This window comes from Leptonotus elevatus, chromosome 2, assembly GCF_054856555.1.
Source record: "Leptonotus elevatus isolate MCC_2025b chromosome 2, RoL_Lele_1.0, whole genome shotgun sequence".
Lineage (NCBI taxonomy): Eukaryota > Metazoa > Chordata > Actinopteri > Syngnathiformes > Syngnathidae > Leptonotus > Leptonotus elevatus.
The window spans coordinates 30,377,678-30,397,495 of NC_141240.1; the positions used below are offsets into that span (position 1 = coordinate 30,377,678).

The following is a 19,818-nucleotide window of genomic DNA, read 5'->3' on the forward strand; positions in this document are numbered from 1 at the left end:
ACACAAATACACTTTAGTGTGTGACAGCACCGTAACAGCGGACATCCTATGGCTGAAAACACGCTCACGCACAGTTAGCCCAAAGTCATTCATGACCCCCCCCCCCCTACATTTCGAGTGAATTGAAATTAAATTTGTATTTGGTGAATGGTGAAGACATTTTCATGATTTTTTTTTTTTTACATTTTCAATATATTCATAACCCTAATCTAAAGATAAATGTGTGGAAACAATACTTGTCAGCACGTTTCTAAATTATCCAGATAACTGCTAGCATAATCTACAACTATTCTAAACAGTGATTCTCAGCAGAGCTTCAGCCAGTGGTATGCAAAGCCTACTACCAATATCTATATTGGCTAAGTTTGTCTCCTTTGGGTATCCGTAGCAGAAAGATGGCGGCCAAACATGTCAGTCTTCTGTAAGGTGGGGCACGACCCATGTAATATAATTAATTATTATATTTAAAAAATGTATGTTGTGATAGTGGTAGCTATTTTTTCATACTATTGAACTTAATAGTAGCTTTTTAAAATGAACATTGAAAAATAAAAAAAATGTTACACTTCCTTTTAAGTTCAAAAGATTTTCAAACATTTATGAGGATAAAGTTTAATTGTAATTCTATGTGCAATGCATTTTTATTGAATAATTTGAGCGCAATCTTCCAAGTTCTTACTGTAAATAATGTTACATTGGCTGATGGCAATTGAGTTATTGGTGTAAATATTTGAGAATCACTGATCCAGTGGGATGCATGAGAAGAAAACGGATGTGAATATGTGAAAGTTTAAAAAAACAATTTCACTACTTTCAAAGATAAATGCATTTAAAAATTCACATAAACTCAAAATGCAGCTTACGTACGAATCATTTTGGGCGTAACTGTACACACGCACGCACACACACAACTGAAAATGAGGAGACCCGCCCACATTCACGTTATGGGTCCTCTCGTCTCGTCGTCGCTACAGTTCATATTGCTTGAAAGAGAAGAAGAAAAGTAAAATTCTGTATATCAGCTGCTTTTCCCACCACTAATTGCCAAATGAGACATTTTGGCAATATAGAAATATAGAAATGATTCATAAAAACACATACTCCTACACATTTAAAGAGAAGTGAGGATATACACAAGAAATTATATCATGATGGCTTTTTGGGATGAGAAGGCAGCGTGTTGCATGGATGCCGGCCTGAGCGGAGGTGATGATGCCTATGGTCACGCCGGCATCCACGCTACTTGCTCAGACTTCTATGTCCCCTTCTATGTACACGCAAAAGGGGTTGAGCTAATCAAAACGGCGTCAAGAATACACACATAAATATTGCCTGTTCCTAGTGCTTGCAAGCAGCTAGTGTTTGGTCCTCACCGAAAAGCCCTGAGTCTTATTCCAAAATATCTTCCGTAAGAATTTTCCTGCTTTCCACTTGCATATGTGTGTTCGATTGCTGCGCTCATGTATTTTTTTGTTTGTTTGTTTGTTTGTTTGTTTATTTCTCCCTCCATGTCTACTGACATCATTGGAACGAATCCGAGGTTGATTGTATTGCCGGTTGAACATGCCAATGCGTTAGTCTTGTACAAAAGTGCTACATGTACGATCAGGTGTAAATCTGTAACAGCTGAAAGAGGAGCGTGTGTACGAATTGTGGACCTGCCAGTAGTCAAACTCCCCCCACCCCTCAAAATTTGAACTTTCCCTAACTTTGGCACAACATTGAATTCAAAAGTGGCAGCCTGAAAGAGCCAAGCAAAACAAATCGCCACCAATTTGTCAAACAACAGAGTCGTGATTATTCACTGCAACGTGACAACAGTTCTCACGGTTTGATTATCACTGTCGGCCACAGTGAGTCCCTCTTCCCCTTTCCTGCTCTGTTAAAAAAAAAAAAAAAAAGTCTGTTGAACTGTTACGGAAGACGCAGCCTGCATTTTGCTTTCCCTCTGAATATCCTCTCAGGAAAGCTCTTGAAAAATAATAAACAAGGATACACACATATATATATATGTATGTGTATGTATATATATATATACACATATATATATATATACACACATATATATATATATATATACATATATATATACACATATATATATATATACACACATATATATATATATATATATACATATATATATACACATATATATATATATACACACATATATATATACACATATATATATATATATATATATATATACACACATATATATATACATATATATATATATATATACATACATATATATATACATATATATATATATATATACACATATATATATATATACACATATATATATATGTATATATTTATATGTATGTATATATATATATTTATATGTATGTATATATATATATTTATATGTATGTATATATATATATATATATATGTATATATATATATTTATATGTATGTATATATATATATATATATATGTATATATATATATATAACAAATAAAGACATAACTATAAAGGTAAATATATATATATATGGACTTTCATAAATTGAGAAAGAAAAACAATAGTCAAGCAATAACCACAAAAACAAAGGTTAACATAATGTGATTTGGTTTTGCCTTGTACTCGCGTTTGTTTTGAGAAATGTGCTTTGTCCTCTAAAGATTGGAACAACAATAGTTGAGACATGAGAGCTTCGCTTCGTTTTGTCATGTAACATCCCCCTTGGCCTTGACAGGAGTTTGCACGTGTGTGTGTGTGTGTGTTTTACTGTCATCTCTCCTTTGCTTGATGTGTCTGGAGTTCATTTGTCATGGAGCATGTGGGCCACAGTTTAATGCTTCTGAACTCATAAGGCTCCACTGTGGAGGACATCAGGATGTGGGGGATGGGGGCGAAGGCGACTGAGAAGGCCAGCTTTTTATTGAGGTGGGAGATGGAGTGAGGTGATCTGTGTGTGTTTGTGTGTACGTGTGTATGTGTGTGTGTGTGCATGTCATCAATCAGTGCATGTGTATGAAATGGGCTGTTCACTGAGCCCTCCCTACAAGGCCTTTCCTGGTGCCGTCTAAATCGATGGCATCCAGAACCCCCCACTGCTCCCCGTCGCTGTCCGAGCCCCTGTCTCTCTCTTCATCGCCCACGTCCTCATCGTCGTCGTCCTCCTCTTCCTCCTCTGGCGACGGCTCGCTGCCGTTCTCCGTAGCCCAGCTGTCATCCTCGTCCTCGGCCTCCTGCTTCAGCACAAGGGTGGGGGGCAGAGGTGGCTGCGGGGGCGGGGGCGGGCTGTCGTTGCGCTCCGTTTGGTCCTCGAAAGCCTCCGGGTTCTCCAGCATCTCCCTGATCAGAGGAGGCATCGGGCCTGGGATTTCCATCTTCAGAGTGATGGCTCTCTCTGCACCTAAAAAAATATGGTGGTGTCATGTCAGTGCATATCATGATTTAACATGGGTCAAGCTTTATTGTGCGATATAGTTCAGTTCATCCTTGAAACGATAAACCTTGATCTCGCTTCTGTTACTCGTTGATGTATAACAGTTTTTATAAATAAAGTAGCTAGCTAGCTAGCTATTTGTAATAGTGGTTAGCCTAGGCCTTCCTTTGTGCAGTTGGCATGTTGTGGATTCTCTCCAGGTAGACTAGCTTCCTCTCATATTCCCAAAACATTTATTGACAATCTGAATTGTCCAAATGTGTGAATGTGAGTGTTGAATGGTATGTTTGTTTATTTGTGTCCTGTGATTGGCTGGTGACCTGTCCAGGGTGTAACTGTACTCTTGCCCAAAGTCAGCCGGGATTTGCTCCAGCTCACCTGTTACCCTAATGAGGATAAACCGTTTAAAAAAAATTGATTACAGATGGAGTTTGGAGAATCTTACTCTGTCTTCTGATTGTTGATCCATTGTTGTAGCAGTTGTTTTATAGAAGGAATGTAGGTAAATTTCCCATAGCTGCGACATGTTGCCTCTTCTTTAGGCTGTAAGCTCGTAAAAGCTAGATAAACAGCATCTCTGTTGGTTGCAGCCAAGCCAAGTGAAAACTCCTTTTTGTCTCAGTTAATCAATTCCAGACAATAAATGCATTCCAAACAATCAATTGATTATTATCCCTCTGTGTGTGTGTGTGTGTGTGTGTGTGTGTGTGTGTGTGTGTGTGTGTGTGTGTGTGTGTGTGTGTGTGTGTGTGTGTGTGTGTGTGTGTGTGTGTGTGTGTGTGTGTGTGTGTGTGTGTGTGTGTGTGTGAAGTCATCCAACATTGAACAAGGATGCAACAGTAAGCAAAGGACAACGATGGAGGACATACTGTAGAAGCCATTATTATTATGGCTGCTGTTCATCAGGTTGACCTCTAGATGTCGCTTTTGTCGCATCAACATTTTTGAGATGCTTGAGGTGAAATGTGTCCATTGTATTGGTGATTGTTTTATTATGAAAACTGGTTTCGGGCTCTTGAATGAGATAAGCAGTAAACAATACATAATTGTCAAAGTTGAATCTTTTTCACTAGAAAACAACTACTCTTTGGGTAACATATTTCTTTGTTTTGCTATTATCTCGATTGAAGAATATGTATCTGACCAAATACAAGCTGTCTTTACCCTTGGTGCTGATGCCCCTGAGGTCCGTAATCTTCATGAGCATACGGGGGAACATGTGGGGCTTGTTGGGGCGACGGCGGCGGGCGTAAATCTTTAACGCCTCAAGCAAAGGCTCTTGCAGCTTATCTACTTTCTGGGGCTCCTCCAGATCCATACGATCTGATGAAGAATGTAGAGAGCACTCCTTAAAAGTATGTACTTTACCATACAGGTCGTCACTAATAAGATGCGCACAAATCTCCTTGATCAGACAGTGCCAATGACAAATCAGGCTGCAGTACCTCCACAAATGAGGCAGATGGCGCTGAGGAGGCCGGTTTCAGTGTCATCCATCTCCAGAGGTAAAAGCTGGACGGCAAAGGCGAACACCAAGTCGGTCAACGGACCAAAACCAGCGTTGTGCATCTGAGTTCGGTTTAGAGTCAGGCCATCAGAGAAGGTCATCGTGTCCTGGTCTGGTGTGTAGCGTGTGCAGATCCTCAGCATCTGTGGAGGGGTGGGTAGGGGTACCACTTATTACTTACTGTAATTATTATTTGACTTAAAGTTCAACAAAATATTGTCAGAAGAAAAAAGTGACGTCTTATTAGAGCCAATTTAGTCTCATAACCAATACACATCAAGGTCAATATAAAACAGGCAAGTCCTCTTGAATTACCTAAGATGTCCACCAGGTGCCAGTATTTTTTGTCAAAACATTTCTAAGGCAAGAAAAAAAAGGGGGGGGGGGGTACTCACTAGAATGTCCAGGCAGGCAGACTTAAGAAGGGTGATCTGGTCAGCGATGGTGAGGCTGGTGAAACCTGGCAGCCGTTTGGCGAATTCCACAATTTTGATGATGCATTTTGTGGAGAGCTCACTGAACTTGTCCCACAGACCCAAATCAAGCTGGACACGGTGGTCTGAGCTGGAGTTCTGAACACACACACACACACACACACACACACACACACACACACACACACACACACACACACACACACACACACAAAGCACAGACGAATCAGCGTCCTGCCTGCGGAGGCGGTGGGCAACCCTGTTTGCATCGAGCGTGTTTCCGAGCCCTCACAGCCCATTTACATTTTACATCCATCAACGAGGCGAAATCTATTTACATGTTGCATCAATCATTGGAGGAGGCCTCACAGATGGCTAAATGGGGAACTGAATTAGTTAAGCCACCACAACGTTGGGAAAGCTACGGTGAATTTATGGATTTAAATGCAACTTAGGAACTGTTGGTAACACTTGAAAAAAAAAAAAAAAGAAGAAGGTCAGGGGTACATCAGTGTGTGTGTGTGTGTGCGTGCGTGCGTGCGTGCGTGCGTGCGTGCGTGCGTGAGACTTACGGTGGTGTATTTGCCCAGTTGGCCAAGTGACGGGAAGGTTTCTTGATGAGCTTTGCTGACTTTATTGACCAACTCCTCAAGCTCTCCGCTGAGCTCATAGCTCTCCGGGAGCACCACCTCCTCCTTCACATCCTTCTTCTTCTTGTTTCTGTCATTGCGTACCGCTAAATGGAGGGGAGGGGCGGTGGGGGGTGCAGAAAAGAAAAAAATTTCCTCGTGAAAGCAGCAAAGAGTTCTCTTGTGATCACATGTGACAAGACTCATGCTTTGTGTTGTTTTTACCAGCATCACGACTCACTGAAGTTGCCCTTAACAGTATTAACATATTTCCGTTAGCACTGCTTGGTCGTTGACTATCTCCATTTTATCGCCACTCTCTTCCTTGTCCATCTCTCTATCAATTTGATAGGCCAGTCTACTCTCTCCCTCCTCTCCCTCCTCCCATTCTTTCCTTCCTCTCAGGATATCCAGTAATAGCAGAGGCACAATGTGATCCCGGTCTTAACGTACATCCCACGCAAAACATTACACCCTCGTGCGTGTCCCAGGGGTTGTGCGCGGGGCGACAAACTGCTATTTGCACCCAGACGTCCACCCCGACTTCTGAAAAGGGCAGAAGTGCGTGTCTTTCTTTGTGCAAATGGTGTGAATTCTGCCACCACCACGGCAACTTCAAATGTTTTCCACTTACAATAAGCCTGAGTGTGTTGTAGTAAAAGAAAGTAGTCATATGACTGCTCGAGTCACATTGACAATCACAATTTGAATCCTGCCACATGACTCCGACAGTACAGGATGGCACAACAACAGGCCGCACGCACAGTGTGAGCACTTCAATCGTTAGCTTTGACTTTCTGCCGCAGCCGATTAACTTGCACACAGTGAGTGGGACTTGAAATACACGGATAGCAGTACATGAAGCCCCGTTTATCCTGGGGAATACATTCCAGATCAACCAGCAACAGGTCAAAATCTGTGATAGACCGTAAAGCGACCAGTTTTAACCCTAGTACACGCTTTAAACACATTTTAAATGATAAAAACACACTTTTGAAACATGTCCTAAGCCTATTTGAACACCCCCCGAAAAACTTAGTAGAAAATGTGTGGACAATATGGCATGTCTTGTAGTTTTTGTATAATTTTTGATGCAGAATGTGCTGTTAAAAATATGCTACCAAAATTATATGTTTATTTGCTAACTCAATTTGGGTAGTATGATGAATTTCTAGTTCCTGAGCTTCAATTTAAGTATTTTGAACAGAGACTAAAACTCAAGTAGTCAGTTTTATTTTACACTTTTGTCTCAATCCTAAATTCAGAGTTAGTTGTTTGTGTTTTCTTTTGGACTTAAATTTTCTATTGCAGAGAGATTATGCTCTCCCTTTTATCATGACTAACAAAATACATTTCTTTAAAATGATCTGTCATGGGTTTAATAGAAATGTTATGTATCATAATTAGTAGTAATATTGGCGTCAGTGAGTACTCATACTGGTCTGGGAAAAAAATGGTATGAAACATCCCTAATAAAAAAACAACTGCAATATAGCAGGGCATGGACGATGAAACTATGAAACGATGAGATAAAATTTCTCGCTATTCTTTTGTTTGTCATGCTGTTTTTGTTGGCAAAGCAAACTGTAGAATGGCGAGCTGAACTGTACCACCTGTTGGAAGCATGGCTTAAATCAGTCATCTTGTGCATGAAAATATAATGAGATGTAGTCAAATGCCCATCCCTCTTTCAGAGTCAAATCATCAACTCCTGATGTGTTTGTGACTTAGTATATGAACTGGAATTGTAGCACTCACCTTCCTTGGACATGCCGACCTCAAAGCACTTCTGCAGCCTGCAATACTGGCAGCGGTTGCGTGTGACCTTGTTAATCTGACAGTTCTTGTCTCGGTGGCAGGTGTACACCATGTTCTTCTGGATACTGCGACGGAAGAAACCCTAAAGCATTGGGAGGGGCCGAGACAAAAGGGGAGATGACAAGAGAGATGTTCTCCATTATAGTCAAGCCATCAAATTATGTGACATTTTAATTGCAAGCCACCCTCTATTTTTAAACTTTGCAGTTCTACGCTCTGTCTTTCTTTGCAATTTCATTTTCTCAGGTAATAGCAGCCTAAGCAATTTTCCAAATGCGAGAGAGCAGAGTAGTGTTACTACAGGGGGATCTTCTCACCTTGCAACCCTCACAGGAGCTAACCCCATAGTGATACCCTGAGGACTTGTCCTGGCACACAAAGCAGGGCTTGTAGATACGAGGTGGGGGAGGTGGAGATGGAGAACTGGGTACCATCTCCTCTGAGCTGGTGCTCTGGGTCTCCACCGCTACAGAAGAGGGGGAGGAAGAAAAAGAGCAGAACACATGAGCATGTGATATGTCACAAACCATTGTCCTGCGGCGGTGATGTGCTCGTTGGGATACATGAAGCATGATGACTGTTTAGAATTGCTTTCAAGGATGAAATGACAGCCAGTGGCATTTCTCTTCTCTGTGATTGATTTGTTTTGATTTGTGAACCCAGCAACAGATGTTGAGTGGTAGATATAATGGATGGATGGATGGATGGACGGATAGATAGATACATAGATAGATGGATAGATAGATTATTACCTCCACCCAGTGGTTATGTAGAAAATCTATACTTTCAATATTTGTAATGATAATGAATTATATTTTAATGAACCCATATTGGCTTGCAAATGAAACGTTAATGCCAAACTTACTCACATCCCAAACTGATCTAGATTGTCTATTTAATAGCAATTTAAGTATAACATGAAACGTCCCGTTATTGTGTCAATAATAAAGGTTTCACCCTAAAGATATGAAGATACAGATATGATTTCAAAAGTTAAAGAAGGACATGTATACGCTTCTCAACTCAAAGGAACAAAATGAATGTTGTATAATATATCCCAAATTAACTTTGTAAGAAGCAAATTTTAAAGTCCCTCTGTGAAACATACAAAAGTTGTATTCTTACATACAAATATTGGACAGTACACAGAGATGAATAAAATATGAACTACAGTACTGGACTTAAGCTCAGAAGCCAATTACAATCCTGAGTAATTGTGAGGACAATATGACTGCTTGGCATTTGAGTTAGAACAGTTTTTCTGTTTTGCCGTTGATTGACAAATCATCAGATAAGGCCAGGTGACAGAATGAGTCAAAACTGGCTGCTCATCATTCCACAGACTGACATTTGCTCACGAGTACATCTAACACACACACACACACACACACAGCTGGCAGTGTATATTGTATGTGCTAAAAGTGACACCAGCACCACAATTGTGACATCAGTAATGTGACCTCAAGTCATACGCTGTATTTGTTACGCTACATTAAACTTGAGTATTTTATACTAATGGGTCTGATACGGGCCAAATATACATGGATCTTAAGTTCCTCTGCAACATGTGCTAACGCACATACAGCACTTGGCCCTCTTCACACATGCAACTCTTTCAACTTTCCCCATTAGTCACCCTTAAACTTCAACCCCCCCTTCAACTTGGTATCCCGCCACCCCCTGACACACAAACCCTATTTTTCTCTTGTTTCCTGGCCCTAAATTCCTCGGTGCAGCCCTGCCAGGTTTTAATAGAGGCCTCAGCTCGTAAGGCGGCCTATAAAGGCGGTCCCATAGCCTGGCTGGAGGCCCCGGCCAGGCTGGCCTTCACTTTATTGGGACTCGGTCACCTTGGGCAGCTATTCACTCACACCAGCTGTAGCTCCCCACCCGTAAAAAAAGCCAATAATAAAATGAAAACAGGGAGGCTCTAAAATTCGTACTTTTACTACACCCACCTCCCCCCAGTACCCTCAATGGACAGCTCAGAGGGCTAGCCTAAACTTAACCTACAACCCCCCTACTCCCACTACTTGTTCCCCCTCTCTCACACCCAAGGCTGCAGCGAAAACCACCAGCTTGGATTTTTATAAGGGAGAGAAGACTTCAAAAAGAAGAAAGAGGGACATAAATGGAGGAATTTGATTGGGAAGAGAAAAAGGGGGAGGGGAGAAAGGTCACAGTGAAGGAAAGTCTTGTTCAAGACCAAACTGACCAATAGCACCACTTGTATGGTGGCCAACGACGAGCTCATTGATGACTCTAACAGAAATATGTCAGACATTTTTCATCTTGTCGGCTGCAGCTCAAACATCTGTTATTCATATAATTGGACTGTTCCAATTGAACTTTTAGGAATCCACTTGTAATTTTGTTCCTCAAAGCATTACGTTGCTGGAGGTCAAAAATATTTTCCATTGATTTACACAGCAAGCTCAAAGCCAAATGTTGAAAACTTTGGTGGCAGTCCTCATCATCTTGGCGGGAGTGTCAGAAAGAAGCGGGGGTCGAGGAGAGAGCAGCAACCCTCTGAACGTGCCATGAACCTCTGTGTTTATGCAATAATAACAGCAGCAAATGAGGCTTCTGCATGAGTGCTGACAAGAGTGTAGAAAAAGGACCAACCATATGTGCTGTAACGCATATCATCATCATCATCAAAAGCCAGCCAAAGAGAGACCATCTTGGAGAGCGCTTTTTGGATGGTGGACACTTGGGCCCAACCGATAATGGATTTTTTTAGGCTGATGCTGATTTTTGACAGGAAAAAATATATATACAGATTCCTGTTTAAATCGGCTGATTAATTTAAAAATATAAATATAATTTATATAATAATTATAATAATTAATTTAATTTTGAATCGCTACTGCCACCTGTGACCGAAAAATGAAACTGCATTTTCTCTTCTTTACGTACACAATGCACATACGACATCACATCAGCTGACATGGGGCGGGAAATTCAAACTTGAATTCAGTCTAAAAACTATTGGCCAGAGGCTTGCAGGAGTTCATATTATCAACAGCTAAGGTGTTAATCTACTAATTTAAAAAATGTTTAAATCATAAATGGTCAAATAAAAAGGTTATTGTAAAGATATTTTGGGGCAAATTGTTCCCAAATGCAGCTTTAAACGATATTTTATGAATCTCTTCTCATATGTGTTTTTGTATTTGAATGTGTCATATTTAACTGACTAATTGATCTTTGATTTGTTGCACTATTTTTTAGTTTTTTAAACAAACCGTGACTTTAGGTTTTGTGTAAACAAAAAAATAATAATAAAAAGACTGGACTGGACATCCAGGTCAATTCCTTGCACAACTTGCATGGCTTACCCAAGCCTTGCTTTTAAGACTTAATATTTTGTTTTGAAGGACAACTAAATAGAATGACCTTACCGACAAATTTCACGATATAATCAGTATTTAGGGATAAAAGGTTATGTATATTAAACAATGAGACCAGTGTCACTTGTGTACAACTGTTGTTAAGTGGTTAGAGTACATAAAGGTAAAAATAATTGGCAAACAAACAAGGGCCATAATCGTCCAATTTAATCAACTGGGGGATTAATTGGTCGGGTGCTAGTGAAGGCAACAAGTTTGAAGGTGGCTTCTCAGGAGTTCACAACTCTTGGACTTCTGACTTCTGACCTCATTCAGTTTGCGCTGGTCAATTCACCCACAACCACTTGGCGCCGCAGTAAGAGGACCCATTCAGGCAGCTGCTATGAGCCCCTTTCGCCGGTCTCCTCAACTCAGCTCATCACTGTTTAGAAAACAAAGCCCTGTGAAATGAGAGGCCCTTCTTATCAGCGCTCCGATGCCTAGGGCACCATTTGCATGACAATCCGCCTGCAGAAGCTTGTGAGCCGATGATGGACGGATGAGATGAGAGGATGAGAGGATAGGTGGGTGGCTTCTGTTGTTTAGGAAAGGATGGGAGGCAAAAAAAAAAAAAAAAGAGAGCCAGTTGACTTATCAGTAGCCACTGTTGGTTTTCTGCCAGGTATCAACTTGCTAATCCTTTCTCTCATTGCGGCCCAGCTGCAATGACCAGGCTTAATGCATACACGCAGAATCTGATACTATCAGTGGCTACAAACACCAGGGACAAACTAACAAACAAGCAATCCACCTGGACTACATTGCACTTAAGTACTTGACACTGGGTGGGAATGAGTGGAATCATTAGCCTCATTATACGGGAATATGAACTGACAGAAATAGCACTTTAGTTGGAGGTGACCTCACAAAGGTCAATTATTTTAAATTCTGGGTCGTGTCAGTCGATCTACTTTAGGTTGGACGTATATAATAGCAGAGGGAAAAAGGCAGCGTTCAGGAAGAGGAGCGTGTGGAGTTTCTGGTAACACTGGAGGCGCCTGTTGTTCACTAACTGGAACTGGGAGTGTTTCTTAAGTATGCGAGCAAAGGCGTGACTATGCGGCTCGTGCTTGGTGTTGCAACAGCCTGCTTTTAACTGTGTAGCATATGACAGTCTGGCAGCGTAATAAGTACTCTTTCACAATAGGCCTGTAGATCTTGTGAGTGAATCTTTGATGGGATACTGCTACGTAAGTGCAACGCTGGCATACCAATGTGGCTATACAGCGTGAGAACAATGTTCCATATAGTGTGTGAGTGATTGGCACGCACGGTCCTGTTTGAAGGTGTTCCTGCTCTCGTGGGTTTATGTGCACAAGGCACGCTCACAGCCGCCTCCACGTTTGATTTGTAAAAGGCAGACTGTTCCTAACATTGTACCAGTGCGCTCCACTGTTCCCCATTAAAATATCCTGTGTGTGAGGGCCTCATTATGTTCGTGTGACGGCGAGCGTGGGCATGTGGGGGCTTTGTCTCCATCTTTACCTTCATTAAACAGGCTGCAAAGCTTGCGTGTTCTTGACGCAATTTGCTGAGCGCTAAAAGATTGTGCGAGGCTTGGCGGCGACGCGTGAGAGAGGGGCACAAAGTAGGGCTCTCTGTTCAAAGAGGGGTGTTTTACTGGGCAGGCAGAAGGGGCAGAAGGGGAGCAGATTGAGCAGGAGGGAGGATAAACAGTGGGTTGGAGGACTTGCTGGCACCTTTGTGGGTGTTCTTGGCTCTCTACCTCAGTACACACCGAGTGGCACAGCAGCAGATCTGCACCAAGAGCTGGGACTTAAAAAAAAAAAAAAAAAAGAAGAGGAAAAGAAAGTACCACACCCTTGTCGTAGTGCCACTTTCCTCTTTGTCTTTCAACCCACGTCTTCCTGCCATCCCTCTGAGGCCTCTGCTGCAAGGTCCAGCATACAACACACTCATTTCCTTCCCCTTTTTTGGAACCAGTTTTTTCCTGAGGATCTCCGTCACTGCTTTTGTGGCTGTGTCTATGTCCCGCTTACATTTCCCACCTCTCACATCATTCCACTGTTTCGCTCAAGCTCTGTTGCACACAGTTGAGTCACCTGCTAGCTTTCATGTAAGAAGTCTATCAAGAGTCCATTGTGTGACTTACACAAGGCTTAGGTTCTGGACAAGGGCACACACAATGCAACCTGCCCACAATAGGATAAGAAATGGTTTGTATACTATAGTGTTGCAGTCAAAAGCCAGGAGAGAGGAATTTGTGTGTTGACAAGGAGGAGGTAATACTTTCATTAAAGGTGCTGAGCAGTAGACAAGGTTGTCAACAGCTGTCGTAGACCTCATCACCAGCGATTCACCCTAAACTCCGCCTAGCTGATTTGTGAAATCAGTCAAATAGATCCATGGACAAAAGTATGAGGCAACTTGGTGTTCTCTAAGCTGGCCAGTAGTTGAAAGAAAAAAACACACGCACACACATCCATCCAGGAATTGACACCAGTCTGTTAGAATCAGCAGAAAGTCAAGAAACGAGAGAGACAGGCATGTGAACAGATGATGCAAACATATAATCTGAGAACAGATTTTGTAAAACGTTTTAGTGTTTGCTCACAGGTGCCGTAGTGGCTGCAGAGGAAATCTTGGACTTTTGTGTACAACATGGCGTACAAACACACACACACACACACACACACACGCTGCCCTGATAAAAGTGCACAAAGGCAAAAGCAAGAATGGCAGCATGTCGAATAAGACGATCTCCTCAGGGCACATTTCGTTAGCCTAATAGCATAGTTGCTAAAGTCGTATTTGAACATTTTCGGAAAACTTTTTTTTCTATTTATTACTGATATTGAAACAATAAGTAAAAAAAAACATGGGTAATTATGCTGACGCAAACAATAAAAAAAAAAGTGGAATTATCCTTGCAGTCAGCTCACACGCTCAAAAGACACTTTCTTCTTTACAACACCTCATAAAAGAGCCTTTTGATATTTTCTTGATGGAGTCAGCCAAGCCGACATTTGGCAACAAGCATCCCCTTTTCCTGCAACACACAACCCTGTCAAACACACGCGCACGCACACACACGCACGTTGGCTTCAAACACCAAACGGTCTGTCCCCAATGAACCCAGTAAAAAGGTTTCCTTCAAATGTCCTTAAGCAAGGAGACATCTTTAAAAAAAAAAAGAGTTAGGGAGGGACAATATGGAGCATATGTAATTAAAAAAATCTAACGATTTTAGACACTGGGTTTTCATGGCAAACTCGGGCAAAAGAAAACAGTCAAGTGCAGTTGTGTGGAAAATATGTGGCCTCCCATCCCTGTGGTGAGCTCCAGCTGATTGTTCATCTGCCCACCAGAAGAGAATGGAGCACAGCTTTAGTTCACTGACTGGAGAGTGAACCCAAACCTGGCAATATGGCTTAGCCTTGGGCCATTGATCATGTCAAGAACACAGGAACAAGCGACGGGCAGGCAAGGAAGCCAGCAGCAAGCGGAGGAAGCAGGCGGGCGAGACAAGGAGAGAAGAGAGTCATCGAGGGAAGCCCACAGCCTTTGATCCTCTGGTTGTTTCTCGTCCTTACAGACTTCCTCTCACCATCTGTAGCCCTGGCTCTCACCTGTCTGTCTCTGGCAAGGTCTCCAGCACTCATTCAATGGCTATTGCTTCCTCTCCACAACAATAGAAACCTACAAAAGTAGAAGTAGCACGGCCGTGGCTGCAGCCTTGCTCTGTCAGAGGAAGTGAGGGGAGAGGAGGTTAATGTAAACAACAACAGTAGTACTCACTCCCACCCATTAGGGAAGCGCTGTAGACCAAAATGAGCAAATGAAAGCCTTAAATGGGACAAGACTAGAAGAGAGCTCATTCCCAATGTGATTGGACTTGTATATGGTTTTACAAAAATAAAGCGATCAAAAAACTGGACAAAAGCTCTGAGAAACTTGTTGTAATGTATGAATCAATCAGAAGCTGGGCTTAGTACACTAAAACATTTAGGAAAATTCTGTACTATATTTTCAGTTTCGCCATGACTGTGCCCAAATGCAGCAAGCGCACAAAACTGAGTTACAAAGAATCTGAGAGTTTTGACCTCAAACCCATCACTGTGCTGAACTAACAACAGAGATTAGGAGTCGGACACTCCCCTTGTCCAATATAAGTGACATCTGACTTCTGTGGAAAGTCTTCCTGGAAAGCCAAAGTTTTTTGGACTGCCAAACTCTTTCCCCATCTACTTCCTGTGTTACAATGTATTTCCCAGTAGTGTGCAACTACCAATCTAGCTTCAAGTATAATAACGTGAAAAGCAACAATTTAATCAAGGCAAGCTGAGGAGGAAGAATGTCAAACGAGAGTGAGCGAGCGCCCAACAACTGTGGCTTTCCGGTGCTTAAATGATTTGCCATCCGTGTCACTGTGGGGACTTCTGAAACTAAAACAACTGGCACAAACCAACCTCAAACTTGCTCATGGGCGTGTGACTACTGTGTGAGTTATTCTGAGAAGTTGTTTTCTGCCAACAGATCGCCCAGCTGTGGCTTAGAAGCAACAACCTTCAATGTAATTTTTAGAGGGGCTCATGGTGGAACATTTTGCCATGTGAGAATATGTCGCAAAGAAAAGTCAATTTTTAGTGTGTTTTCTGTTTATAAGGGGAATAGCTGAATCCACATCACTCCCGTGTGTGATGCTGGTGCAAGAGCAACATCCAAGAATAAAGAAAAAGCACTATATACACACACTCTGAGAAACTTGCCCATGAGAGTGTACCTTGCAGTCATTCAGCATTCTTGAAGAAAGCATAAATCATCCCCAGCAGCGCCTCACTGCTTTGCTGGATGACTTCCTGTCTGTCAATATAGCAGGCTTCTTCTCCCAGTGTTTTTTGGCATACATGCTCAAACTTCGGAGCTAGAGTTGACACATCCTGGCCTACAGACAGCAGGACTACAGTGAAGCTAAAGCATCTAGAGAGCACCTACTTGCTTCTGAATGTGCCATGTGTGCATAGTGAGAATGTGCTTTTTGTGGAAGATATGTACCCGGTTTCCACTGACACCTGGTCAATGTCAGAATCTGCCGAGAGATTAGGAAAGATGTTGGGCAGTGGCTGCAGGGGTAGCCTGATTAAATGAGTTTGTAACGCATGCACAAAATGTGCAAAAGAGACCAGCATCGGGAAAGCTGCAGTGAAATGAAAGGAAATATAATCGCTGTGGCAGGGAAAACCTTGTATCCAAAGTAAATAAATACAAATCTGACTATAACAGAACCCGAGACTAAAATAAACATGGACATTTCCACATCTGTGCACAAGCTATTTGCAGAGTTCACAGTGAGGCAAAAAAATGTGTGGTCCTGGTTCAAAGATATGACAGTAGGTTAGGGAGAAATCTGATGACTGAGCAGATGTAAGATGTGAACATGTTCTCTAGTTTCCTGCTTTGAGCAGAACACACACAAAGGCTTATTTAGTCTTAGGGTGCCCATTCACATTCATAGCATTAAAAAAGTAAGCTCAGTGTACATTAGCAGCTTGCACACCTTCGCCCTCACTTACAGGTAAACAAATACCCCAAAAAATAGGACTTGTGACAGTTGCAGAATCCGTCTTCTACCACGTCGTCTACCAAATCCTTCATCACCATTCGCCCATAAGCCTCGACAATAGTTGTACAACATCAGCCGCCCACCATTCCCTGCCAAAAAACTGCTGCACAAACACAGGCCATTCACACAGGGAGAACAGTGAAGCTCGTCTGGCTTCGGAGGCCCGTCTTGGCCTCGGCTTCTCATAACAGTCAGCCCCTAGCAACGCTGGAGCCAAGCTGTCAGTCAATAACATGGTGATAACAGGGCTGCTCTCTTCACACATGGCTCCGAGGTGATACACGCATGCTCCTATATACACTGTACACATATCTATCTCAAAATGTTGCGGGCTTGCCGTTGTATACGCACAAATGTGCACACACACACAAAGACTGCCAATTGCCCACGCCTAAAAGCAAGCGATTCTGTTCTCAGTAAACAGCAACAATAGCAGCAGCCAGATATGAAGTATGCAAACTATTGTGAAAAGTCCACATTTTGCACTATGCTGATATGCGAGGCTGTTGGCTTGGATTGCTGAGTTTCATGTTTTGTTAGCTTTGCTCAGATTTTTTCAGCTTGGTTGTAGGCAAAGCACTCTGTGTGAAATACTGCAAAGAGATTTTAATAAGATGGACGGGAAGGTACTGTGATTCAGTGTTACGTGACATATTCAGTCTGTGCATGGTTGATGAGTTTTATTTACAGCCGTGTGACTGACGCTGCTGAGGAGGGCTATAAACTGCCATTAGGGCCGCAACAGATTCCAACACGGGGTTGTGGAATCCAGCCTGGCACATTGACTGTCTCTGGATTGGACGCAGCAGTTTAGGTGCCCAAACAGGCACATAAACACTGCAGTCATTGACATATAGGAGATTGCATATAGAATCCAACCACGCAAGCCTGGTATCGCCGCCTGTCTATAAGCAGAATAGCGCATGAAAAAGCTTGTGGAGAAAGCAACTGGAAAGACTGAATGTGTTTATTTATAGGCAGTGTTGTTTATTTGTCAGTTGGTGGGATACCGCAACACAAGCGTGTCTACTGAAAAACGCTTCTTGTGAGCACTCACTGACCGCAACATTAGGTACCCTGACACAGTGGACAACATATTAGAAAACTTCCATTCTCCACCGATGCAAATGGATGACATGGTTTGTTATTAGATTATGCACGTGTGCTTAAAGCGGAAGTCAACCATAAACATTTCTTGACAATAATATGTTACATGTGACCTCTCTAGTCCAAACATGACATACATTGAGTTATCGAGCAAAATCCAGCCGTTTTATCCATCTCAGGGGGCAGCTATTTTGCTACTTGCTGTCGAGTGAAAATGACTTCACAGCTGCCCACAGCTATCGCACAGCGAGGTCTCAGGTAACAACCAATCACAGCTCAGCTTCCGAAAATAGGTGAACTGTGATTGGCCATTGCCTGAGCCCTGAGCAACTGTGATGTCATCTTGAGTTGACAGCAAGTGGCAAAATGGCTGCCCTCTGAGATGGATAAAAATGTCTGGATTTTGCTACTGTACATAACTCATATTTCACAAATGTAATATTAACCAGAATACCGTATTTAGACGAGTGGGGCTGCATAGAACATTATTATCAATAATTTTTTGAGGGGGTTGACTTCCCCTTTAATTAATGATGTATCTATTGTGACGTAAGACGGCAGACATTTAACTATGCAATTGTGGGTACATTATCCCCATGCTCAGTCTGTTTGATAAGAAATACTATTTACTCACACAGTAAAAAGCAGCATGCAAAATAAGATTTGTGCTGGCGCCAACCCAATGGCGTGTTTTGCCGAGTGTCAAATTACAGAATAATTAAGGATCGGGGGCTTGGAACATGTCACTCTAAACGACACTGAAGTTGTGGGAATGCTCTGGTTTACATAGCTTGTGTGCTTTGTTGGAGCATAATAGTTTACTGAAACAAGTGAGAGTCCGCCCCTCTCTCATATCCATTGCAACCCAATGACCTTGGAGCAGCTGACTACTTAACCCTTTTAACTTTAGCACATTCATTTGACATTATCTTGAAAGGATCAACAGGGTTTATGTATATAGCAGCACGGACAAGTCCTCATTAGAAGCGCAAGCTTTGTAGCACAAGTCTCCTGCATGCTCTCCCCCGTGCATACACCCCCACCCAGCAACACCGCCACGAGAAAGATAGCACTATCTATCCTTCGTCCGGGCCCCCCAGGCATTCTAATCTTTTAATTGAATCTTTTGTAATTATAATGAAATAACTGTGGACTTCCATCAGGGGGAAAATGATCTGGGCCAGAATGTAGCAGTGGTCAGAGGTACAGTAGCTCTTATTTGTCTTGCCATTTCTGTTCAAATTTACAGGCATTCCAATCAGCTTGTGTTTGAACGACGCATTAAGGGAAAACAAAGAAGTGTGTTCTCACACGGTTGACGGATCTGTTAGCATCTCATTAGTTTCTTCAGAGTATCACTTGCAAGCATCCAAATAAATGTTGGGATCCAGGGGTATGTTTTGGTGGAAGAGAATCACTTCCCCTTGTTGTGACCCTGGAGAACTGCAAAGCGTAATTGCCTCATTCTTCTAAGCAAATGAACATTGACAGAGAGGCGATTGGTCTGCTCGGGCTCCCTCAAATGGCTTCCCTGGCAGTTGACTAATTCAGTTCTCATTGACGTATGACTAAATCAGTGTCCATTATCTTTACGTGTAAGGCAGCTCAGATGTAGTAGCAGCCCCATGGCATAAGGCACTTAAGGGCATTACACAAGTCAAGCTGGTTGAAAGGGTCCCCTTTTCAGCACGCTCACAAGGCTACCACACATGGAGCAGAACTGACATTGGCCAGGCCGCAGCCCCTGACTAACCTCTGACATTGAGGTCTCCCTCTGGTGAACAAAAAACAGGAAAACTGACCACACACTTTTAAATCCTCCGATTGTTCCGAGGCTGACAGCCAACAGTAGTGACACTTATCACCTCCAGAGATTTACCACCAACACAATAGCATGCACTCATTTTGTTGCCAAATTTAGGGAGGATACATTTTTTAT

At 42.4% G+C, this 19,818-nt stretch overlaps 1 protein-coding gene across 2 annotated transcripts in view; it reads right to left on the reverse strand.

Moving 5' to 3' along the window:
• Window positions 1–2,473: 2,473 nt before the first annotated feature.
• The window catches only part of rarga (retinoic acid receptor gamma a), a 50,254-nt gene continuing 32,909 nt past the window's right edge, over window positions 2,474–19,818 (reverse strand). For both annotated transcript variants that reach the window (XM_086068729.1, XM_086068730.1), the window contains 7 exons: window positions 8,114–8,262; window positions 7,737–7,878; window positions 5,922–6,085; window positions 5,311–5,487; window positions 4,854–5,058; window positions 4,573–4,731; window positions 2,474–3,375 (listed from right to left, as the gene is read on the reverse strand). In XM_086068729.1, coding sequence (XP_085924855.1) covers window positions 3,005–3,375; window positions 4,573–4,731; window positions 4,854–5,058; window positions 5,311–5,487; window positions 5,922–6,085; window positions 7,737–7,878; window positions 8,114–8,262 — 1,367 coding nt within the window. In that variant the 3' untranslated portion in view covers window positions 2,474–3,004. The remainder of the gene's footprint in view (window positions 3,376–4,572; window positions 4,732–4,853; window positions 5,059–5,310; window positions 5,488–5,921; window positions 6,086–7,736; window positions 7,879–8,113; window positions 8,263–19,818) is intronic.